Here is a 22,193-nt window from a genome sequence, read left to right on the forward strand (position 1 = left end):
CTCCGCTCCCAGGGCCTGGGGGGGCTCTGGGGGTGCCGCGGGGCCAGCGCAGCCCTTGGCTGGGGAGGGGGGGGGTGAGCTCCCCACATGGCCCCTCCTGCCCCGCTGCGGCTGCAGCCGGGGGCCCAGCTCCCCCCACGCTACCCGAGGCTATGGGGCACACACCCCACTCCATGTACCCCCAACCCCCCCCATGAGCTGCACCCCCATAGTGCTCTTCCCCCCCAGCTATGGGTCAGGACCCCCCACTCCTCTCTGGGTGCCCCCACTACGATAAATACACCCGAATGAAGCTGCCCCGTGTCAGTCCTTCCTGCGGCTGGGGGGGGGGATGGCACCGTGGGGTGACACGGAGGCCGGGGGGGGGATGGCACCGGGGGGTGACCCGGAGCCCGGGGGGGTGACCCGGAGCCCGGGGGGGGGGAATGGCTCCTGGGGGTGACCCGGAGGCCGGGGGGGGGATGGCACCGGGGGGTGACCCGGAGCCCGGGGGGGTGACCCGGAGGCCGGTCCCGTTACAAAAAGCTTTATTAAAGGTTAAAAGAGCCGCTGCGAGGCGGGGGCTGCCCCTCGCGGTGCCGGGGCCCGGGGGGGGGGCCCGGGGGGGGCCGGAGCCGCGGTGCTCGTGTACAAAAGTCTACAAAGGGTTTGTGCAGTTGAGGCCGGGGCCAAGGCACGAGATGAGCAGGAAGGGGGGGCCCAGGCCGTGCCCCTGCCCTCCCACCCCCCCCCCCCCAAAGCACCCAAAGACCCCCCCCCCCCGCTCACAGCTTGGCCCCTGCAGCAGGGGGTGAGGGGGCAGCACCAGAGGTAGCACCAGCGATGGGCAGCGCCCGGGGGGGCCCGGCCCCCCCTCAGGACACGTGCGGGCGCCAGAAGCACCACTTGGGGCGCGGGTGCTGCGCGCGCTCCCGCTGCTCCTCGCGCTCGCGCTCCTTCTTGCAGCGCAGGTACAGGTCCTCCTCCTTCAGGTACCACACGGGCGGCCAGCGGTGCCGCTCGAAGTGCGCCCGGTTCTCTGCATGGCAAAGGATGGGGTACGGGGTGGTACGGGGAGAGGTAAGGTATAGTACAGGATGGGGTATGGTATGGTACATGGTGGGGTACAGGATGGGGTACGGTGTGGTACGGGATGGGTACAGTGTGGTACAGGATGGGGTATGGTATGGTACAGGGTGAGGTATGGTATGGTACGGGATGAGGTATGGTACAGGGTGATGTATGGTATGGTACGGGATGAGGTATGGTACAGGGTGATGTATGGTATGACACAATGCATGTTATGGCATGGCACAGCATGAGGTATGGCATGGCAACACATGCTTTGGCACAGAGCAGCATAGCACAACACATGGAATGGGACAGGAGAGTGGTATGGCATGGCAGGGTATGGCATGGCTCAGCATAGCACAGTATGGCACAGTGTGGTATAACACTTGTTGTGGCATAGCATGGCATGACACAGCACGGCATGGTATGGGCACGGCCTGGCACAGCCCTCTATGGCACAGTGCGGCATGGTGTGGCATGGTATGGCACAGTATGGCACACTATGGCACCGTACAGCACAATATGGCACCATATGGCACTGTATGGCACCGTATGGCACTGTATGGCACAATATGGCATGGTATGGCACTGTGTGGCACACTATGGCACAGTATGGCACACTATGGCACCGTACAGCACAATATGGCACCATATGGCACTGTATGGCACAGTATGGCACACTATGGCACCGTATGGCACAGGATGGCACTGTATGGCACAATATGGCATGGTATGGCACAGGATGGCACACTATGGCACACTATGGCACCATATGGCACAATACAGCACCATATGGCACAATATGGCACGGTATGGCACAGTATGGCACGGTATGGCACAAGATGGCACGGTATGGCACAAGATGGCATGGTATGACATAGTATGGCACCATATGGCACTGTATGGCACAATATGGCACGGTATGGCACAAGATGGCACGGTATGACACAGTATGGCACCATATGGCACTGTATGGCACCATATGGCACAGTATGGCACACTATGGCATGATATGGCACGGTATGGCACAATATGGCACCATATGGCACACTATGGCACGGTATGGCACTGTATGGCACAGGATGGCACCGTATGGCACAATATGGCACTGTATGACACAGGATGGCCCGGCATGCAGCGTACCTGGGGACATGAACTTCATGTGCCGGGGGAAGCGGCGGCACACGCTGTTGTAGTTGGTGCAGATGTAGTGCCGGCACCAGGCCGCCAGCTGCTGCGCGTTGTGGAACTGCAGGAGGGGGAGAGGGTCTCACCCTGCCCGGGGGGCACTGCCGGTGCCACAGAGCGCCCCACAGCACCCCCTGCACCCCACAGCACCCCTCAACTGCCCACAGCACCCCTCTGACCCCCAGAGCACCCCCTGCACCCCACAGCACCTCCGTGACCCCCAGAGCACCCCCAACCCTCCCCTGCACCCACCTGCGTCAGCTCCAGGTAGAGCAGGACCTGCTCATCGATCTCCACCCGCTGCATGAACGCCTGCAGCAGCTCGTCCACTGCGTACTGCTCTGGGGGGGGACAGTGATGGGGTGGGGGGGACAGCAGTGGGATGGGGGGGACAGCAATGGGATGGGGGGGACAGCAATCGGGGGGACAGTGATGGGGTGTGGGGGACAGCAATTGAGGGGGACAGCAATGGGATGGGGGGGACAGCAATGGGGGGGACAGTGATGGGGTGTGGGGGACAGCAATGGGGGGGACAGTGATGGGATGGGGGGAGACAGTGATGGGGGGGACAGTGATGGGGTGGGGGGGACAGCAATGGGATGGGGGGGACAGCAATGGGGGGGACAGTGATGGGATGGGGGGAGACAGTGATGGGGTGGGGGGGACAGCGATGGGGTGGGGGGGGACAGTGATGGGGGGGACAGCGATGGGGGGGACAATGATGGGGTGTGGGGGAACAGTGATGGGGGGACAGTGATGGGGGGACAGTGATGGGGTGGGGGGGACAGTGATGGGGGAACAGTGATGGGGGGGGACAGTGATGGGGTGGGGGGAACAGTGATGGGGGGACAGTGATGGGGTGGGGGGGGACAGTGATGGAATGGGGGAACAGTGATGGGATGGGGGGACAGTGATGGGGTGGGGGAGGCAGTGATGGGATGGGGGGACAGTGATGGGATGGGGGGACAGTGATGGGGTGGGGGGGACAGTGATGGGGTGGGGGGGACAGTGATGGGGTGGGGGAGGCAGTGATGGGATGGGGGGGACAGTGATGGGGTGGGGGGGACAGTGATGGGGTGGGGGAGGCAGTGATGGGATGGGGGGGGACAGTGATGGGATGGGGGGACAGTGATGGGGTGGTGGGACAGTGATGGGATGGGGGGGGACAGTGATGGAATGGGGGGACAGTGATGGGGTGGTGGGACAGTGATGGGATGGGGGGACAGTGATGGGATGGGGGGACAGTGATGGGGTGGTGGGACAGTGATGGGATGGGGGGGGACAGTGATGGAATGGGGGGACAGTGATGGGATGGTGGGACAGTGATGGGGTGGTGGGACAGTGATGGGATGGGGGGACAGTGATGGGGTGGGGGAGGCAGTGATGGGGTGGGGGAGGCAGTGATGGGATGGGGGGACAGTGATGGGGTGGGGGGGACAGTGATGGGGTGGGGGAGGCAGTGATGGGATGGGGGGACAGTGATGGGGTGGGGGGGACAGTGATGGGGTGGGGGAGGCAGTGATGGGATGGGGGGGACAGTGATGGGGTGGGGGGGACAGTGATGGGGTGGGGGAGGCAGTGATGGGATGGGGGGGACAGTGATGGGGTGGGGGGGACAGTGATGGGGTGGGGAGGCAGTGATGGGATGGGGGGGACAGTGATGGGGTGGGGGGGACAGTGATGGGGTGGGGGGGGACAGTGATGGGATGGGGGGACAGTGATGGGGGGGATGGACATGCAGGGGACACGTGCAGGGGCAGGCGCTGTGGCTGCAGCACGCCTGGGGGCAACCGCGCTTGTGCGGCCCTTGTTGGTGAGAGGCATCGATCCCTGTGCCACCGTCACCACATTGATGGGTGACGTCAATGGGGGCCCGGGGGGGGGGCAGGGAGGGTCTGGGGGGGGGTCAATGGGTGTCCAGGGGGGTGCGGGGCAACCGCGCTCATCCAGCTTTGGTTGATGAGGAAGACATCGATCCCCATGTCCCCGCCACTGCACGGATGAGTGACCCCAACGGGGGTACATGGAGGGGCCTGGGGGTGCCGGCGGGGTCTCACCGGTGAGCGCCTGCAGGCGCGGCAGGCAGAGCCGGTCGGTCAGGATGAGCAGCTCCATCGCGTCCAGGTCGGGCGCCGGGGTGAAGACCCCGGTGTAGAGGAAGTCGAGGACGGCACGGAGGGAGGCGCAGCTGGTGCCGGGCAGCGGGACCTGGGCACAGCGGGGGGCTCTGGAGCAGGGACACACTGGGGCCGGCGGCGCCATGGGCACAGCGGGACCGCAGGACCCCCCCGCCCGGTGTCCCCATCCCCGTGCCCTCACCTCAGAGGCGTAGCTCTCCCGAAAGGCCCCCCGGAACATCGCCATCATCCAGTCGCAGCCCGCGATGAGCAGCGGTTTGTGCGCCGGCACCGCGCCGTCGTCCACCCGGAACACCACGTCTGGCACCGCGGAGGGACGGTGTGAGCGCAGCATGGGGACCGGTACCCCCACGCCCGTGCCGGTCACCGCGTGCCACCCGCAGGGAGGGCAGGGTCCCGGTGATGCCCCCATCCAGGGCCCCCCGTACCTGCGAAGACGCCCTTGGCCAGGCACTCCTTGACGCGGTTGGCGCGGCGCACGTGGAAGGCTTTGGTGATCTCCTGGTTCATGAAGCTCTCCTTGTTGAGCACGTTGGCCACCATCATGCGCAGGTCGAAGACCTCCAGCAGCTCGGCGATGGTGGCCACGTGCCGCAGGTCGCCGCGGGCCTGGTCCAGCCGCCCGGTGTACAGGTACTCGAGCACGGCGCGGAACGGCTCCGCCTGCACGCGCGGCTCCATGCGCACCAGCACCATGCGGCGCTCCCGCCCCGACACCGGCTCCGGCACCGCCTCCCAGCTCATGCTCACGAACCCGCGGCCCCACGAGGACAGGTCCCGGACGCTGCTGTCCCCTGTGGTCCCCCCCACATCCCCCGTGCTGTCCCCTGCCACCGGCCGCCGAGCATCATCACTGTGACAGCCCCGCATCGGGGCGCTGCCGCTCTCAGCCGGGCTCCCCCGGTCCCCATCCGGGCTCTGGGTGCATGCAGCCGGCTCCTCGGCCCCCCCCTGCGGCCCCTCCAGCGTGAAGAGGTCGTAGAACTTGGAGCAGGAGGTGGCCAGGTAGACGCGGTGGGCGAACACGCGCTGCCCACCCTGCAGCTGGAAGACGACGTCGGCGCAGAGCGGGGTGCGGAAGAGCGCGGCGGGGCCCCAACCGCAGCTGGTCGGGGCCTCGGGGACCTGAATGACCGGCGGGGGGGGCTTGGGGGGCAGGAACGGCGCCTGCAGCAGCGGCCGCTGCATCTTCTTCAGGTGCGACTTCCAGAACTGGAGGTGGCGGCGGGAGATGAGCGCGGCGCGGATGGCGTTGTCGAAGACGTCCTTGATGCCGAACTGCGCCACGACGCTGGTCTCGTAGTACGGCACCCCCAGCTCCTTGGCCACCTCGTGCCCGCGCTCCGGGGGCAGGATGTCCGTGGGCTTGATGGGCCTATGGGGCACACAGAGCGGGGCCGTGTCACCGCCGACAGGGCCCCATCCCCATCCCACCCCTCGGCGCAGCGCGGTGGGGGCCTCACTTGGCCAGGGGACGCCGGGCCCGGTTGACGGCCTCCAGGTCGGCGTAGCGCAGGTCCAGCTGGCAGCCCACCAGCACGATGGGCGTCCGCGGGCAGAAGTGCTTGATCTCGGGGTACCACATGGTCTTCACGTGCCGCAGGGAGTTGGGGTTGGCCAGGGAGAAGCACAGAACCACCACGTCCGACCTGCGGTGGGAGAGCAGCAGGAGGAAGAGGAGGATGAGGAGGACGAGGAGGAAGAGGAGGATAAGGAGGACGAGGGGGGTGAGGGCAGCCTGGCCCCAGTGCATCCCGCTGTCACCCAACATCCCCAGGCCACCCTCTGCAGCCCACCTTGCTCAGGGAACAGCACTGGGGTCCCATCATTGACCGGGGACACCCACGGCTGGAGCCGGCTGCCCCCAGCATTGGACCCACCCCCGTGTACCCCACAGGGCTCTGCCCCATGGCCCTCACGGAGCCGCACGGCCATGCCCAGGACAGACGATGTCCTGTGGATGGAGGGAGGAAGATGATGGCGCCCGGCTCTGTGTCACCACGGTTGGCCAAGCCAATGTCCGCCCCAGCTCCGTGACAGCACAGGACCCACTCCGACCCCAGCCCCCCCCGGATGGGCCCACAGGGAGCGGCCAGGCCCCGGCACCGTCCCTGCCCCAGTGCCCCGAGCCCCTTCCCGGCGCCCCACGGGCTCCAGGTCCCAGCCCGGTGCTGGCGCGTCCCGGGGCTCGGGGGAGCCTCCCCGGGCAAGGTGACAGCGGACGCGCCCGAGGTGCCACCGGCCGCGGGTCCCCGCAGCCCCCGGGGGCCCTTATAAGGTGTCCGGGAGCAGCCACGTGGGCCCGAACCGGGCTTGTTTTTAGTCTGCGCCTTGCCAAGACGTGACCGGGAGGCGCCTCTGGAGCGGGGCCCGTGTCACGGACCAAGATAGCGCCACCGCGGGCCCCCCGCCAGCACCGGGACCGGCGCCACCGGCCCGGAGCCGAGGGACCCTCGGCGGGGGCAGCCCCGCGCCCCCCCGCGGTGCTGGGGCAGGGAAGAGCCGCGCTGGCCCCGGTGCCACCGGCGATAACGGCCTGGACGTGCCGGAGCGGGGGGGGGGGGGGGGTGAGGTCCCAGCACCCCCAGTCTGCCCCCAGCGCCCCCGGGCCCTACGGGGACGAACAGAGCGGGGTCACGGCGCCCCCGGGGTGCAGGGAGCTGCCTCCGGATGGGGCAGCGCTGCCGGAGCCCTCCCGAGGGTTTGGGGGGGGGCGCAAGGGGGCTCTTGGGGTGCTGGAAGGGGCACGAGGAGGCCCCTTTGGGTCCCTGTGATCGCGCTGGGTGGGGAGGGCTGAGGGGCTGGGTGCAGGTGGGGGTTCGGGGTGCTGGGAGGGGGGGGTCAGGGTGCGCTGGGGCTCAGGGGGCTGGTGGGGGGGGGACGCCTTGGCTCCCACCTGCCGTAGGCGAAGCGCCGATCCTTGTGGTGGTCCCCGAAGGTGTCCCAGAGCCGCAGGGAGACGCTGACCTCGTCCACCACATCCCGGGAGCGCTCCAGCACCTGCGGCACGGGGGGACCCCGTCACGGCACCCCCGGGACCCCCCCCCTCCCCTCCGCGGTGCCGCGTCCGTCCGCCCGTGTCCCCCCCCCGGCCGCGTGGTCCCCGCCGCGCACCTCCTGGCAGACGCGGTACTGGTCGATGGCCCACACGGTGGGGACGTGCGTGGCCAGCAGCTGGTACTGGCTGAGCGTGGCGTTGCAGGCGCGGGCGCAGATGAGCCGCGTCTTGCCCACCGCGTTGTCCCCGACCACCACGCACTTGATGGTCTCGACGTTCGGCCGCTCGTAGTCCACGTCCAGGTCCATGTGCGCCGCGGGGGCCCCGGGCCCGGCCCCGCTCGGCCCCGGCCGCGCTCAGCGCCGAACCCGGACCCCCCCCCCCCTTTCCCCGGACCGGACCCGGCCCCGCCACCGCCCGGGCCCGCTACCGCGCCCGCCCCGCCCCGCCCCGCCCAGCGGCCAATCAGCGCCCGCTCTGCTGCCGCGCCACGCCCCTCGGGCCCCGCCCCTCGGGCTCCGCCAATCGCAGCCCGGCCCGCCCCGCCTCGCCACGCCCACACCGCTCCGTCCCCGTCCCCCCCCCCCCCAGCCCGGCCCCGGCCGCCGCGCGGACAAAGGAGCGCCGCCAGGGGGCGCCCAGCACAAGTGACCGCCCCCCCACCGAGGGCGGAGGCCACGCCCCCCCGCCGTGCAGGGGCGGGGCTTAATGGTCACACACACCCCCCCCCAGCTCGCCCCGCCAACCGGTGGGTAATGGCGGGGACGGCCGGTGACAGCAGTGACACCAGTGACAGCAGTGACAGCAGTGACACCAGTGACAACAGTGACACCAGTGACAGCAGTGACAGCAGTGACACCAGTGACAACAGTGACACCAGTGACACCAGGGAAACCAGGGACACCAGTGACAGCAGGGACAGCAGTGACACCAGTGACAACAGTGACAACAGTGACACCAGGGACACCAGGGACAACAGTGACACCAGTGACACCAGGGACAGCAGTGACACCAGTGACACCAGGGACACCAGTGACAACAGTGACACCAGGGACACCAGTGACAGCAGTGACAACAGTGACAGCAGTGACACCAGTGACACCAGTGACACCAGTGACAGCAGTGACACCAGGGACACCAGTGACAGCAGTGACACCAGTGACAGCAGTGACAGCAGTGACACCAGTGACAGCAGTGACAGCAGTGACACCAGGGACACCAGGGACACCAGTGACAGCAGGGACACCAGTGACAACAGTGACACCAGTGACACCAGTGACAGCAGTGACACCAGTGACACCAGGGACACCAGGGACACCAGTGACAGCAGGGACACCAGGGACAACAGTGACACCAGTGACAACAGTGACAACAGTGACAACAGTGACACCAGGGACAACAGTGACACCAGTGGCACCAGGGACACCAGTGACAGCAGTGACAGCAGTGACAACAGTGACAACAGTGACACCAGTGACAGCAGCGACACCAGTGACACCAGTGACACCAGTGACAGCAGCGACACCAGTGACAGCAGGGACACCAGGGACACCAGTGACACCAGTGACAGCAGTGACACCAGTGACACCAGTGACACCAGTGACAGCAGCGACACCAGTGACAGCAGGGACACCAGGGACAACAGTGACACCAGTGACACCAGTGACACCAGTGACACCAGTGACAGCAGCGACACCAGTGACAGCAGGGACACCAGGGACACCAGTGACACCAGTGACAGCAGTGACACCAGTGACACCAGTGACACCAGTGACAGCAGCGACACCAGTGACAGCAGGGACACCAGGGACAACAGTGACACCAGTGACACCAGTGACACCAGTGACACCAGTGACACCAGTGACAGCAGGGACACCAGGGACAAAAGTGACACCAGTGACACCAGTGACAGCAGGGACAGCAGGGACACCAGGGACAACAGTGACAACAGTGACAACAGTGACACCAGTGACAGCAGTGACACCAGTGACAGCAGGGACACCAGTGACAGCAGTGACAGCAGTGACACCAGGGACAGCAGTGACAGCAGTGACACCAGTGACACCAGGGACAGCAGTGACAGCAGGGACAGCAGGGACAGCAGTGACACCAGGGACACCAGGGACACCAGGGACACCAGTGACACCAGTGACACCAGTGACAACAGTGACAACAGTGACAACAGTGACAGCAGGGACACCAGGGACACCAGTGGCACCAGTGACAGCAGTGACACCAGTGACAGCAGTGACACCAGTGACACCAGTGACAGCAGTGACAGCAGGGACAGCAGTGACACCAGTGACAACAGTGACAACAGTGACAACAGTGACAACAGTGACACCAGTGACAACAGTGACACCAGGGACAGCAGTGACACCAGTGACAACAGTGACAACAGTGACACCAGGGACACCAGGGACACCAGTGGCACCAGGGACACCAGTGACACCAGTGACACCAGGGACACCAGTGACACCAGTGACACCAGGGACACCAGTGACACCAGTGACAACAGTGACAACAGTGACACCAGTGACAGCAGTGACAACAGTGACAACAGTGACAGCAGTGACACCAGGGACACCAGGGACACCAGTGACACCAGTGACAGCAGCGACACCAGTGACACCAGTGACAACAGTGACACCAGTGACAACAGTGACAACAGTGACAGCAGCGACACCAGCGACACCAGTGACAACAGTGACAACAGTGACAGCAGCGACACCAGGGACACCAGGGACACCAGTGACACCAGTGACAACAGTGACAGCAGTGACACCAGGGACACCAGGGACAACAGTGACACCAGTGACAGCAGCGACACCAGGGACACCAGGGACACCAGTGGCACCAGTGACACCAGTGACAACAGTGACACCAGGGACACCAGGGACAACAGCGACACCAGTGACAGCAGCGACACCAGGGCCACCAGGGACACCAGTAGCACCAGGGACACCAGGGACAACAGTGACAACAGTGACAGCAGCGACACCAGTGACACCAGTGACACCAGTTACAACAGTGACAACAGTGACAACAGTGACAACAGTGACAACAGTAACAGCAGCGACACCAGTGACACCAGTGACAACAGTGACAACAGTGACAGCAGCGACACCAGGGACACCAGGGACACCAGTGGCACCAGGGACACCAGTGATAACAGTGACAACAGTGACAACAGTGACACCAGTGACAGCAGCGACACCAGTGACACCAGGGACACCAGTGGCACCAGGGACACCAGTGATAACAGTGACAACAGTGACAACAGTGACACCAGTGACACCAGTGACACCAGTGACAACAGTGACAGCAGCGACACCAGGGACACCAGGGACACCAGTGACAACAGTGACAGCAGCGACACCAGGGACACCAGGGACACCAGTGGCACCAGTGACACCAGTGACAACAGTGACAGCAGGGACACCAGTGACAGCAGTGACACCAGTGACAACAGTGACAGCAGCGACACCAGGGACACCAGGGACACCAGTGACAACAGTGACAGCAGCGACACCAGGGACACCAGGGACACCAGTGGCACCAGTGACACCAGTGACAGCAGTGACACCAGGGACACCAGTGACAACAGTGACAGCAGCGACACCAGGGACACCAGTGACAACAGTGACACCAGTGACACCAGTGACACCAGTGACACCAGTGACACCAGTGACAACAGTGACAGCAGCGACACCAGGGACACCAGGGACACCAGTGACAACAGTGACCCCAGTGACAACAGTGACAACAGTGACAACAGTGACACCAGTGACACCAGTGACACCAGTGACAACAGTGACAGCAGCGACACCAGGGACACCAGGGACACCAGTGACAACAGTGACACCAGTGACAACAGTGACAACAGTGACAGCAGTGACACCAGGGACACCAGGGACACCAGTGGCACCAGGGACACCAGTGACAACAGTGACACCAGTGACACCAGTGACACCAGTGACACCAGTGACAATAGTGACAGCAGCGACACCAGGGACACCAGTGACACCAGTGACACCAGTGACAACAGTGACACCAGTGACAGCAGCGACACCAGGGACACCAGTGACACCAGTGACAGCAGGGACACCAGTGACACCAGTGACACCAGTGACACCAGTGACACCAGTGACAGCAGCGACACCAGTGACACCAGTGACACCAGTGACACCAGTGACAGCAGTGACACCAGGGACACCAGGGACACCAGTGGCACCAGGGACACCAGTGACAACAGTGACAGCAGCGACACCAGTGACACCAGTGACACCAGTGACAGCAGTGACAGCAGTGACACCAGTGACACCAGTGACAGCAGGGACAACAGTGACAGCAGTGACAGCAGCGACACCAGTGACAACAGTGACAGCAGCGACACCAGGGACACCAGGGACACCAGTGGCACCAGGGACACCAGTGACAACAGTGACACCAGTGACACCAGTGACAGCAGCGACACCAGGGACACCAGTGACAACAGTGACAGCAGTGACAACAGTGACAGCAGCGACAGCAGTGACACCAGTGACACCAGTGACACCAGTGACAGCAGTGACACCAGTGACAACAGTGACAACAGTGACAGCAGTGACACCAGTGACAGCAGTGACACCAGTGACACCAGTGACAGCAGTGACAGCAGCGACACCAGTGACAACAGTGACAGCAGCGACACCAGGGACACCAGGGACACCAGTGACAACAGTGACACCAGGGACACCAGTGACAGCAGCGACACCAGGGACACCAGTGACACCAGTGACAGCAGGGACACCAGTGACACCAGTGACAGCAGTGACAACAGTGACAGCAGGGACACCAGTGACACCAGTGACACTAGTAGCACCAGTGAGACAAGCAAAACCAGTGAGACCAGTGAGGCCAGTGTCTCAAGTGCCTCAAGTGACACCAGTGAGACCCGCAGCACCAGTGATGCCAGTCAGACCAGTAGCTGTTCACCCCCTGCAGACCAGACTGGTATGAATCACCAGTACCAGTACGCACATGTGGAAACAGTCACATCGGAGCACTCCGGGTTGTACCAGTCACACCAGTAAGAGCACCAGCCTCCAGCACTGGCCCGTGTCCCAGCATGTGCACCAGTAACACCAGTGGGACCAGTGAGACCGGTAGTACCAGCGTCACTAGCGACACCAGTGAAACCAAGAGCCCAGGGAGGTGGCAGCGTGGGCACAGGCCCTGGGCAGGGGGATCACAGAAGGCTGGTGGCCGCAATGGGCTGGTGGCCACAATGGGCTGGTGGCCGCAATGGGCTGGTGGCCACAATGGGCTGGTGGCCGCAATGGGCTGGCGGCTGCAGCAGATGTGTCCCTCTGCGGGGGGGCCATGGGAGCTGTGGCTGTACTGGGGTGTCCCCGGCCCGTCCCCCTCTCTATGGCCCCATTCCAGTAGCGGATGTTTTCCATCCCTCAGGAATTGGGGTTTGGCGCCGTTGTGACCAAATAAGGGAATGGCCGAGCATGGTCCTGCGGGAGCTGGAGCCTGACCGGGATGGGATGGGAATGGAATGGGGATGGGGATAGGATGGTAATGGGATGGGACAGAGATATGAATGTGAATGGAGATAGGGTGGGGATAGAACGGGATGCAATGGAGATGGGATGGGATGGGATAGGATAGGATGTAAATGGGATGGAGATGGGATAGGTTAGGAAGGGATGGGGATGGGATAGGTTAGGATGGGATGGAGATGGGATAGAATAGGGTAGGATGGGGATGGGATGTGACCTCCCTGCAGTCAGTCTGAGCATCCCACACCCCGGGCCTACCCATGTGGCCACCCCAGGCTGGGCTCGCTCCCTGCCTGCAGCCCCACGTGCTCCTCTGGGACCAGCACAGCACCCACATCCCGGGGTGGGACCCTGTGTCCAGCACCCTCATCCCAGCACGGGTCCCTGCACAGCGCGCACATCCCAGCGCTGGATCCTGGCTCAACACCCGCATCCTAGCGTGGGATTCTGGGCTCTCATCCCAGCGCAGGACCCCGCGTCCAGCGCCCACGGCCTGGTCTGGGACCCTGCACAGCGGCCTCGTCCCAGCGCGGGACCCTCACGCTGGTGCCGGCCCCCGCCCCGCGCCCGCCGCTCCCGGTGCCGCCCCCGCGCCCCGCCCGGTCCCTCCCGCGGGCGGCGGGGGCGGGCTCGGGCGGGAGCGGCGGCTCCGGGAGCGGCGGGACGCGGGATGGCGGCCCCGGGGCTGGAGCGGCACCGGCTGGCGCTGCTGGCGGCACGGGAGGACGTGGGGAACCCCCGCGCCGGCACCGACTGGTGAGCGCCGGCACCGGGCAGGGAGCGGGCACCGGGAACGGGCGCGGGGCACCGGAGGCGGACACGGAGCTTTGGGAATGGGCACCGGGAGAGCGGAACGGGCACCGGAAACCGGGAATGGGAGCGGGCACCGGGGGCGGGCACTGGGATCGGACAACGGCAGCGGGAGCGGGCACCGGCACCCGGCGTGGGCACCGGGAGCAGGCACCGGGAAGGGGCACCGGGAGCAGTCACCGGGACGGGCGGCGGATGGGGACGTCCCGAGGCACAACGAGCGCCGGCAGCGGGCCGGGGTCCGGCTGGCACCAGGGTCCCGGCGGGGCCACGGGGCCGGGGGCTGAGCTTCCCCAGTTCACGCCACGCTGGGAACCCGCGCCCGGTCCCGCCCCGTTCCGCCCGGTCCCGCCGCCGCCGCCGCCCGGGGCACGGCCCGGCACGGGGGGGCACAGGGGGGGCCAGGGCTGCTCCGTCCGTCCCGTTCCCCCCCCGCAGCCGGTGTCCCCCCGACAGCACCGCCGGGACCGGGTGAACCGGCAGCGCCGGAGCTCCCGCCGTGGGGACGCGTGCGGCCGGCGGGGCCCGCCATGGCCTGACGTGTCCCGGCGTGTTCGGCCCGGTCCTGCCCGCCCTGCCCGGCCGTGTTCAGCCCTGCCGTGCCTCGCCCCGTGCCGTTGTGTGCCCTGCTTTGCCGTGCCGGGGCACATCCTCATGTGCCGTGCCGTGTCCTGCCCTGCACCGTCATTCTATGTCCTGCCCTGCCCTTTCATGCCTTGCCACGCCGTGCCATGTTCCACTCTGCCACGCCATGCCCTGCCGTGCCCCATGCCCTGCCGTGTCCCATGCCCTGCTGTGTCCCATGTCATTCCATGTCCATGCCCTGCCGTGCCCCATGCCCTGCTGTGTCCCATGCCCTGCTGTGTCCCATGTCATTCCATGTCCATGCCCTGCTGTGTCTCATGTCATTCCATGTCCATGCCCTGCTGTGTCCCCTGTCATTCCATGTCCATGCTCTGCCGTGTCCCATGCCCTGCCGTGTCCCATGTCATTCCATGTCCATGCCCTGCCGTGCCCCATGCCCTGCCGTGTCCCATGCCCTGCCGTGTCCCATGCCCTGCTGTGTCCCATGTCATTCCATGTCCATGCCCTGCTGTGTCCCATGTCATTCCATGTCCATGCCCTGCTGTGTCCCCTGTCATTCCATGTCCATGCCCTGCCGTGTCCCATGCCCTGCTGTGTCCCATGTCATTCCATGTCCATGCCCTGCCGTGCCCCATGCCCTGCCGTGTCCCATGTCATTCCATGTCCATGCCCTGCCGTGTCTCATGCCCTGCTGTGTCCCATGTCATTCCATGTCCATGCCCTGCTGTGTCCCCTGTCATTCCATGTCCATGCCCTGCCGTGTCCCATGCCCTGCCATGCCCCATGTCATTCCATGTCCATGCCCTGCTGTGTCCCCTGTCATTCCATGTCCATGCCCTGCTGTGTCCCATGCCCTGCCATGCCCCATGTCATTCCATGTCCATGCCCTGCCGTGTCCCATGCCCTGCCGTGTCCCATGTCATTCCATGTCCATGCCCTGCCATGCCCCCTGTCATTCCATGTCCCCACCCTGCTGTGTCCCATGTCCATGCCCTGCTGTGTCCCATGTCATTCCATGTCCATGCCCTGCCGTGTCCCATGCCCTGCCGTGTCCCATGTCATTCCATGTCATGCCCTGCCATGCCCCCTGTCATTCCATGTCCCCACCCTGCTGTGTCCCATGTCCATGCCCTGCCATGTCCCATGTCATTCCATGTCCATGCCCTGCCGTGTCCCATGCCCTGCCATGTCCCATGTCATTCCATGTCATGCCCTGCCATGCCCCCTGTCATTCCATGTCCCACCATGCCCCGTGCCGTTCCATGCCTTGCCGTGCCGCACACACGCTGCCGGTGCCGTGCCGTGTCCCACCGCGGGCCACCCCATGCCCGTGTAAGGGGGCCATGAGGAGACGAAGCAGGGGCAGGACGATGCCCCCAGCACGGCCAGGGGGCTCCGTGGGGGTCGAGCCGCTGCTTCCCGCGGCCCCATTGTCCCGGGGCGGATGCTGCCGGCGGCACTTCCATGAATTCAGCCTGGCAGAGGCACGGGGGGGGGCACTGGAGGACACGGGGGGGGGGGAACAAGGGGGCGACACGGGACTGGCCTGGACCCGTCCCCAGGGTGCCCCCCCCGACCCTCTCCAACCCCCCAGGGCCGTCTTTGGCTACGAGAAGCACCATGACCTGAAGCTGCTGGACTCCGGAGGTAACGGGGAGCCCCGGGGTGCAGGGAGGTGCGGGGGGCCCCCTCCGTGCCCCCCCCCCGTCCCTGACCCCCTCCCGCCGCAGCCGGGGGTCCGGATGAACTGGCCGGGAGGTTCTCGGCCGGCAGCATCATGTACGGGCTGTGCCGCGTCCCGGAGCCCGGCACCGGCGCCCCCCGCGTCGTGCTCATCAGCTGGGTGAGTGCGGGCCTGGGGGGGCTCTGAGCGCCCCCCACCTCCGCTACCGGGCACCGGGGACGGGGACGTGGCCCCGGCGCCGCCCTCAGCGCCCCGTCCCCGGTGCCAGGTCGGGGAGAAGGTGCCGGAAGCCCAACGGGAAGCGTGTGCCGGGCATCTGCCGGTCCTCAGGGGCTTCTTCCGGGTGAGCGAGGGGGGGGCCCGGCCCCCACGGCTGATCCTGACACCCCCCCATAGGCCCTGAGCCCTCCCATATGATCCTGACCCTCCCATGGATCCTGACAGCCCCCTCTCATGTGTCCTGACCCCCACCACATGATCCTGATCCCCCCCCATGGATCCTGATCCCCCCATTGATCCTGACAGCCCCCTCTCATGTGTCCTGACCCCCACCACATGATCCTGATCCCCCCCATGGATCCTGATCCCCCCATTGATCCTGACAGCCCCCTCTCATGTGTCCTGACCCCCACCACATGATCCTGATCCCCCCCCCCCATGGATCCTGATCCCCCCCATGGGTCCTGAGCACCACCCCCCCTCCCAGATCCTGCCCCTCCTCTCCCCGTGGATCCTGACCCTGCCATGGATTCTGACAGCCCCATAAGGATCCTGCCCCCCACCACAGGTCCTGAGCCCCCCTGTGGATCCTGACATCCCCCCATAGATCCTGACATCCCCCTCCCATGGGTCCTGACCTCCCCCATGGATGGATCCTGCCCCCATGTCCCAGCCCCCGAGCCCCTCCTGGGTGCTGGGTCTGCATCCGGCCCCGCATCTGGATCCGGCCCCACATCTGGATCCGGCCCCACATCTGGAGCACTCCAGGGAATGGCGCCAGAACCGGGGGGGGGGTGGGGGGGGTGGGAAGGGAGGCGGGGGGGGCCGCGGGTGCTCACGGGGGTGACTCGGTCCCGTCCCGGTGCCAGGAGGCCAGCGCGGTGCTGAGCGCCCGCCGCCCCGAGGAGGTGACGCGGGAGGGGCTGAGCCGGGCGCTGGCACAAGTGGAGCCCCCCGGGGCCCCCGTCACCAGGAGGGTGCCCCCCCCCGACACCCAGGAGCTGGTGGTGAGGGGGGACCCTGGGGAGGATGAGGGAGGGAGGGGGGCTGTGCCCATAGGGTGCCATTTGGGAGCAATTCGGGGGGGTCCACAATGGAAGGGCCCTGGGTTGGGGGTCCTGGCGGTTGAGGCCCTGGGGGGGTGCCTGGGTGAGGGGTCCCTTGGGGGTGTCCCCGGGTTGGGGTCCTTGGGGGGGGGTGTGGGTTCCTGTGTGCGGGTCCTGAGGGTGCTGTGCCCATGGGGTGCCATTGGGGTGCCCCTGGGTTTGTGGGCCTGGGGGCGGTCCTGGGGGGTCCCTGAGCCCCGTCCCGGTCCCCGCAGGGCACCAACTACCGCAAAACCAACCCCGCGCTGGAGCTGCGCCGGACGCAGCGGGATTCCTTCTGGGCACAGGCGGAGGTGAGGGGGGGGCACGGGAGGGGGGAGCCCAGCATCCCCCGGCATCCCCGGACCGGGGGTCCCGGCTCTGACGCGGGGGTCCCGGCGCAGCGGGAGGAGCAGCAGCGCCGGGACGAGGAGCGGCGCCGGGCGCTGGAGGAGCAGCAGCGCTGGGAGCGGCTCCGGCGGCTCCAGGAGCGCCGGGAAGCGGCGGAGCGGGAGCGGCGCTGCCAGGACAAGGAACGGGAGATCCAGGAGCAGCGGTGAGGGGCGGGGGGGCCCCGAGCCCCGCCTGAGCCCGGCCCCGCGGCTCTGAGCGGGGACCCCTCCATGGCGGCACCCGCAGCTCCCAGCGCCCCAGAACTGCCCCGGCCCCGCGTGCCCCCTCCCGTGTGGGTCCGTGATGTGCTCATGTCCCCGTGCCCCCATGTACCCACATCCCCCGTGTCCCTCATGCCCCCCGTGTCCTCATGTCCCCATGTACCCACATCCCCGTGTCCCTCATGCCCCCCGTGTCCTCATGTCCCCATGTACCCACATCCCCATGTCCCTCATGCCCCCCGTGTCCTCATGTCCCCATGTACCCATATCCCCCGTGTCCCTCATGCCCCCCGTGTCCTCATGTCCCCATGTACCCACATCCCCCATGTCCCCTCATGCCCCCCGTGTCCTCATGTCCCCTGTACCCACATCCCCCGTGTCCCTCATGCCCCCGTGTCCTCATGTCCCCATGTACCCACATCCCCCATGTCCCTCATGCCCCCCGTGTCCTCATGTCCCCATGTACCCACATCCCCCATGTCCCTCATGCCCCCGTGTCCTCATGTCCCCATGTACCCATATCCCCCGTGTCCCTCATGCCCCCCGTGTCCTCATGTCCCCATGTACCCACATCCCCCATGTCCCTCATGCCCCCCGTGTCCTCATGTCCCCATGTACCCACATCCCCCGTGTCCCTCATGCCCCCCGTGTCCTCATGTCCCCATGTACCCACATCCCCCGTGTCCCTCATGCCCCCCGTGTCCTCATGTCCCCATGTACCCACATCCCCCATGTCCCTCATGTCCCCATGTCCCCAAACTCCCCATATCCCCCCGTACCCCATGCTCCCCGTGCCTTCCCATGTCCCCCCATGTCCATGTGCCCACCATATCTCCGTGCCCTTACGGCCCCAGTGCCTCCCAATATCTCCGTGTCCCCCATATTCCTGTATCCCACATCCCCCCCTATCCCCATGCCCCCTCCACGTCCCCCTTAACCCCCATGTCCCCATATCCGTCCTGTCCCCCCTGTCCCGGCAGAAAGGCGCAGGCTCTGCTGGAGGCAGAAGAGCGGAGGAAGGAGAAGGAGCGATGGGTGAGTGGGGTGCCCTGCTTGGGGGGGCCATAGCGGTGTCCATGGGGGTCCATGGGTCCCATCCCTGCTCCGTCCCACAGGAGCAGCAGCAGCGGGAGCACGAGGAGGCCATGCGGGACCGCGGCCGGAGCAGCGAGTCCATTGGGAAGGCAGCCGTGAGTCCTGCCCCATGGAACCCCCCCATGGTCCCCCTCCATGTACCCCCTCCACGGACTCCCCCATGGCCCCCCCATGCCCCTCCCCATGGACCCCCCATTGATCCCCCCATGTTCCTCCCCATTGAGACCCCCATGGCCCACCCCATGTCCCCCCCATGGACACCCCTATACACCCCACTCATGGTCCCGCCCATTAACCCCCCATAGCCCCCCCCCTTGACCCCCCCCTGGACCCCCCATGGACACCCCTATACACCCCACTCATGGTCCCCCCCATTAACCCCCCATAGCCCCGCCCCCTTGACCCCCCCATGGACCCCCCATGGACACCCCTATACACCCCACTCACGGTCTCCCCCCCATTAACCCCCCATAGACCCCCCCTATGCCCCCCCATGGACCCCCCATGGACACCCCTATACACCCCACTCATGGTCCCCCCCATTAACGCCCCATAGCCCCCCCCTATGCCCCCCCATGTCCCCCCCATGGACACCCCTATACACCCCACTCACGGCCCCCCCCCCATTAACGCCCCATAGCCCCCCCCTATGCCCCCCCCATGTCCCCCCGCCGGTCCCAGCCGCGGTGCCCGCAGGAAGCCGCGGTCCTGGTGTCGCAGCGCCCGCAGAACCCCAGGGATTTCTTCCGGCAACGGGAGCGCTCGGGATCCACAGCGGGGGCCCCGGACCCCGCCGGCCCCCCCCGGCCCGGTGAGTGCGCGGTGCCCGGTGCCGGTGGCTGCAGGGGCTGTGCCCGGTGCCGGTGTTTGTGGGGTCCGTACCCGGTGCTGGTGTCTGGGGCTCTGTACCGGTACCGGGGGGGTCTGTACCAGTACCGGGGGGGAACTGTACCAGTACCGGGGGGGATCTGTACCGGTACCGGGGGGGTCTGTACCGGTACTGGGGGGTCTGTACCGGTACCGGGGGGGTCTGTACCGGTACCGGGGGGATCTGTACCGGTTCCGGTACCGGTGCCGTTGCTCTGCCCCGCTCCAGGCGCCCGCCGCCCGTTCCTGCGGTACCAGCGCAGCCTGACCGAAACCGCCTTCATCTTCCGCCGCCCGGAGCCCGCAGCGCCCCAGCCCCGGGAGCCCGGAGGGAGGCCCCAAGCCCCCCCCGCCCCCGCGGGCACCGGGAGCCCCCCAGGGACCCCCAGCAACCCCGCGGGGAGCCCCCCAAGTGCCACCCTTGGGACCCCCACCATGGGGACAGGGACCCCCCCGGGTGCCACCCCGGGGACCCCCCCAAGTCCCATGGGGACAGGGATCCCCCAAAGTGTCACCCCGGGGACCCCCGTAAGCCCTATAGGGACAGGGACCCCCCCAAGTGCCTCCTTGGGCCCCCCCCCCAGCCCAGCCAGGGCAGGGTCCCCCCATGCCACCAGCCCCGTGGGGACAGGGACCCCCCCAGCTGCCACCTCTGGAACCCCTACAGTGGGGACAGGGACCCCGCCAACTGCCACCACTGGGACCCCCCCCAGCCCTATAGGGACAAGGACCCCCCCAAGTGCCACACTGGGGACCCCAATCAGCCCTATAGGAACAGGGACCCCCCCAAGTGCCGCACTGGGGACCCTCACCAGCCCCATAGAGGGGGGGAACCCTCCAAGTCCCACCATGGGGAATCCTCCCAGCCCCATAGGGGCAGCCGCAGGGTCCCCGCCGCTTCCCAGCCCCCCACCGGCTGAGAGCCCCCCCCCGGATACCTGCCCCCTCCCCAGCCCCCCAGCGTGGGGGTCTCCAGAGGGGCTGGAAGAGGGAGGTCTGAGCCCCAGGGGGGGGTACCCAGTGCCCGCCCCCCCCCGGTGCGGCCCCAGCCCCCCCCACTTGCCGCCGGGACCGCAGCCAGGTGGGTGCCAGGGACCCCCAAGTGTGGGGCTGGGGGGGGTCCCGGACCCCCGAGCCCTGCCCGGGCCGTGCGGCGCTGCGGGGCCCAGCCTGTCCCTCCCCATAGGGCCTGTGGGGCCGGAGCCGCCCCGGCGAGACTCGGGGCAAAACGGCATCGGGGGGGAGCTCTGGGCAGCCCCCTGGGAGCGGGACCCTCCCCCGCCGGAGGTACGGCCATGGGGGGTCACGGGAGGGTACGGGGGTGATGTGGGGCAGGGGCGATGTGGGGCAGGGACGATGTGGGGCAGGGGTTGATGTGAGGCAGGGGTTGATGTGAGGCAGGGGTTGATGTGGGGCAGGGGCGATGTGGGGCAGGGGCGATGTGGGGCAGGGGTTGATGTGGGGCAGGGGCGATGTGGGGAAGGGGAGATGTGGGGCAGGGGCGATGTGGGGCTGGGTGGGTGTGACGGGGCTGAAGGGTGGTTTTCGGGGGGGATTCGGGACCGGGGTCTGGGCGGGCACGACATGGGGGTGGTGTTGGGGTACAAGAGGGGGCTGGGGGGGGTCCTGGGGACCCCTCAGGGCCCCCCCATCTTGCAGGGGGATGAGCCCAGCGACAGCAGCATCCGGACCAAGGACAAGCCAGGTACCCCCAAACCTCCTGTACCCCCCCGTTTCCCACCCCCCCCCTCTGCCCCCCATCAACCTCTCTGCCCCCCCCAGGCTTTGCCCTGCTCCTGACCCACCCGCAGCTCTTGGGGGGCTCCAGCGCCCCCCCCACGGAAGAGGAGCTCTCCCCGCACGCTGTGTAAGGGGGGGCCAGCACCCCCATGAAGGGGGCCCCCCCCAGCACCTTCCATGCACACCGAGCCCCCCCCCCGCACCCCTTCAAGCAGCTTCAGGATGGAGCCGGCGCCTCCCCCCCCCCCATTGCTGCCAATGGGGCCCGAGCGCCCAGGCCAGCCCCACCGCTGTTAAATACAGTTTAATGCTTCGCGAGGAGGAGTCAGAATTGGGGTCCGGGGGGGGAGCCCCAAGGGTTGGGGGGGGGCAGAGCTGTACCGTGTACACCGGGGGGGCAGCACCCACCATGGGGGGAACCCAGCACCCACCCTGCAATGGGGGGGAGCACCCGCAGCACCCACCCCGGGGGACCCCGGCCCCCCCCTCCCCCCGCAGTTTGGGCCCCCCCCAACTTTAGAGCCCCTCCCCCCCCCGCCTGGGGGGCTCCGATTCCAGTTTCTCCCCCTCC

General features: G+C 66.8%; 2 protein-coding genes across 3 annotated transcripts; one reads left to right on the plus strand and one right to left on the minus strand.

Annotated features, from left to right (window-relative positions):
* Positions 1-811: 811 nt before the first annotated feature.
* Positions 812-7,750, minus strand: LOC133262110 (rho-related BTB domain-containing protein 2-like). 2 transcript variants are annotated; one of them, XM_061441044.1, is made up of 9 exons: positions 7,491-7,750; positions 7,273-7,376; positions 5,840-6,025; positions 4,805-5,751; positions 4,558-4,676; positions 4,296-4,446; positions 2,491-2,579; positions 2,194-2,299; positions 812-1,018 (listed from the first exon to the last, which is right to left on the minus strand). In XM_061441044.1, exons 1-9 carry the CDS (start codon positions 7,680-7,682, stop codon positions 855-857), a joined length of 2,058 nt encoding a protein of 685 aa, XP_061297028.1. In that variant the 5' UTR covers positions 7,683-7,750; the 3' UTR covers positions 812-854. The 2 variants fall into 2 exon arrangements, with proteins under 2 accessions (XP_061297028.1, XP_061297029.1); XM_061441045.1 differs by having other exon boundaries at positions 7,636-7,743.
* Positions 7,751-13,519: 5,769 nt separating this feature from the next.
* Positions 13,520-21,772, plus strand: LOC133262129 (drebrin-like). Its single transcript, XM_061441065.1, has 14 exons — positions 13,520-13,679; positions 15,913-15,965; positions 16,049-16,161; positions 16,271-16,345; positions 17,091-17,228; positions 17,543-17,620; positions 17,711-17,862; positions 18,901-18,955; positions 19,036-19,110; positions 19,712-19,826; positions 20,112-20,963; positions 21,069-21,169; positions 21,542-21,587; positions 21,665-21,772. Exons 1-14 carry the CDS (start codon positions 13,594-13,596, stop codon positions 21,751-21,753), a joined length of 2,028 nt encoding a protein of 675 aa, XP_061297049.1. The 5' UTR covers positions 13,520-13,593; the 3' UTR covers positions 21,754-21,772.
* Positions 21,773-22,193: the final 421 nt, after the last annotated feature.

Source organism: Pezoporus flaviventris, unplaced genomic scaffold (assembly GCF_033815535.1).
Source record: "Pezoporus flaviventris isolate CSIRO_AGI_PZ_B2104156 unplaced genomic scaffold, CSIRO_AGI_Pfla_v1 ptg000188l, whole genome shotgun sequence".
In the NCBI taxonomy this organism is placed as follows: Eukaryota; Metazoa; Chordata; class Aves; order Psittaciformes; family Psittacidae; genus Pezoporus; species Pezoporus flaviventris.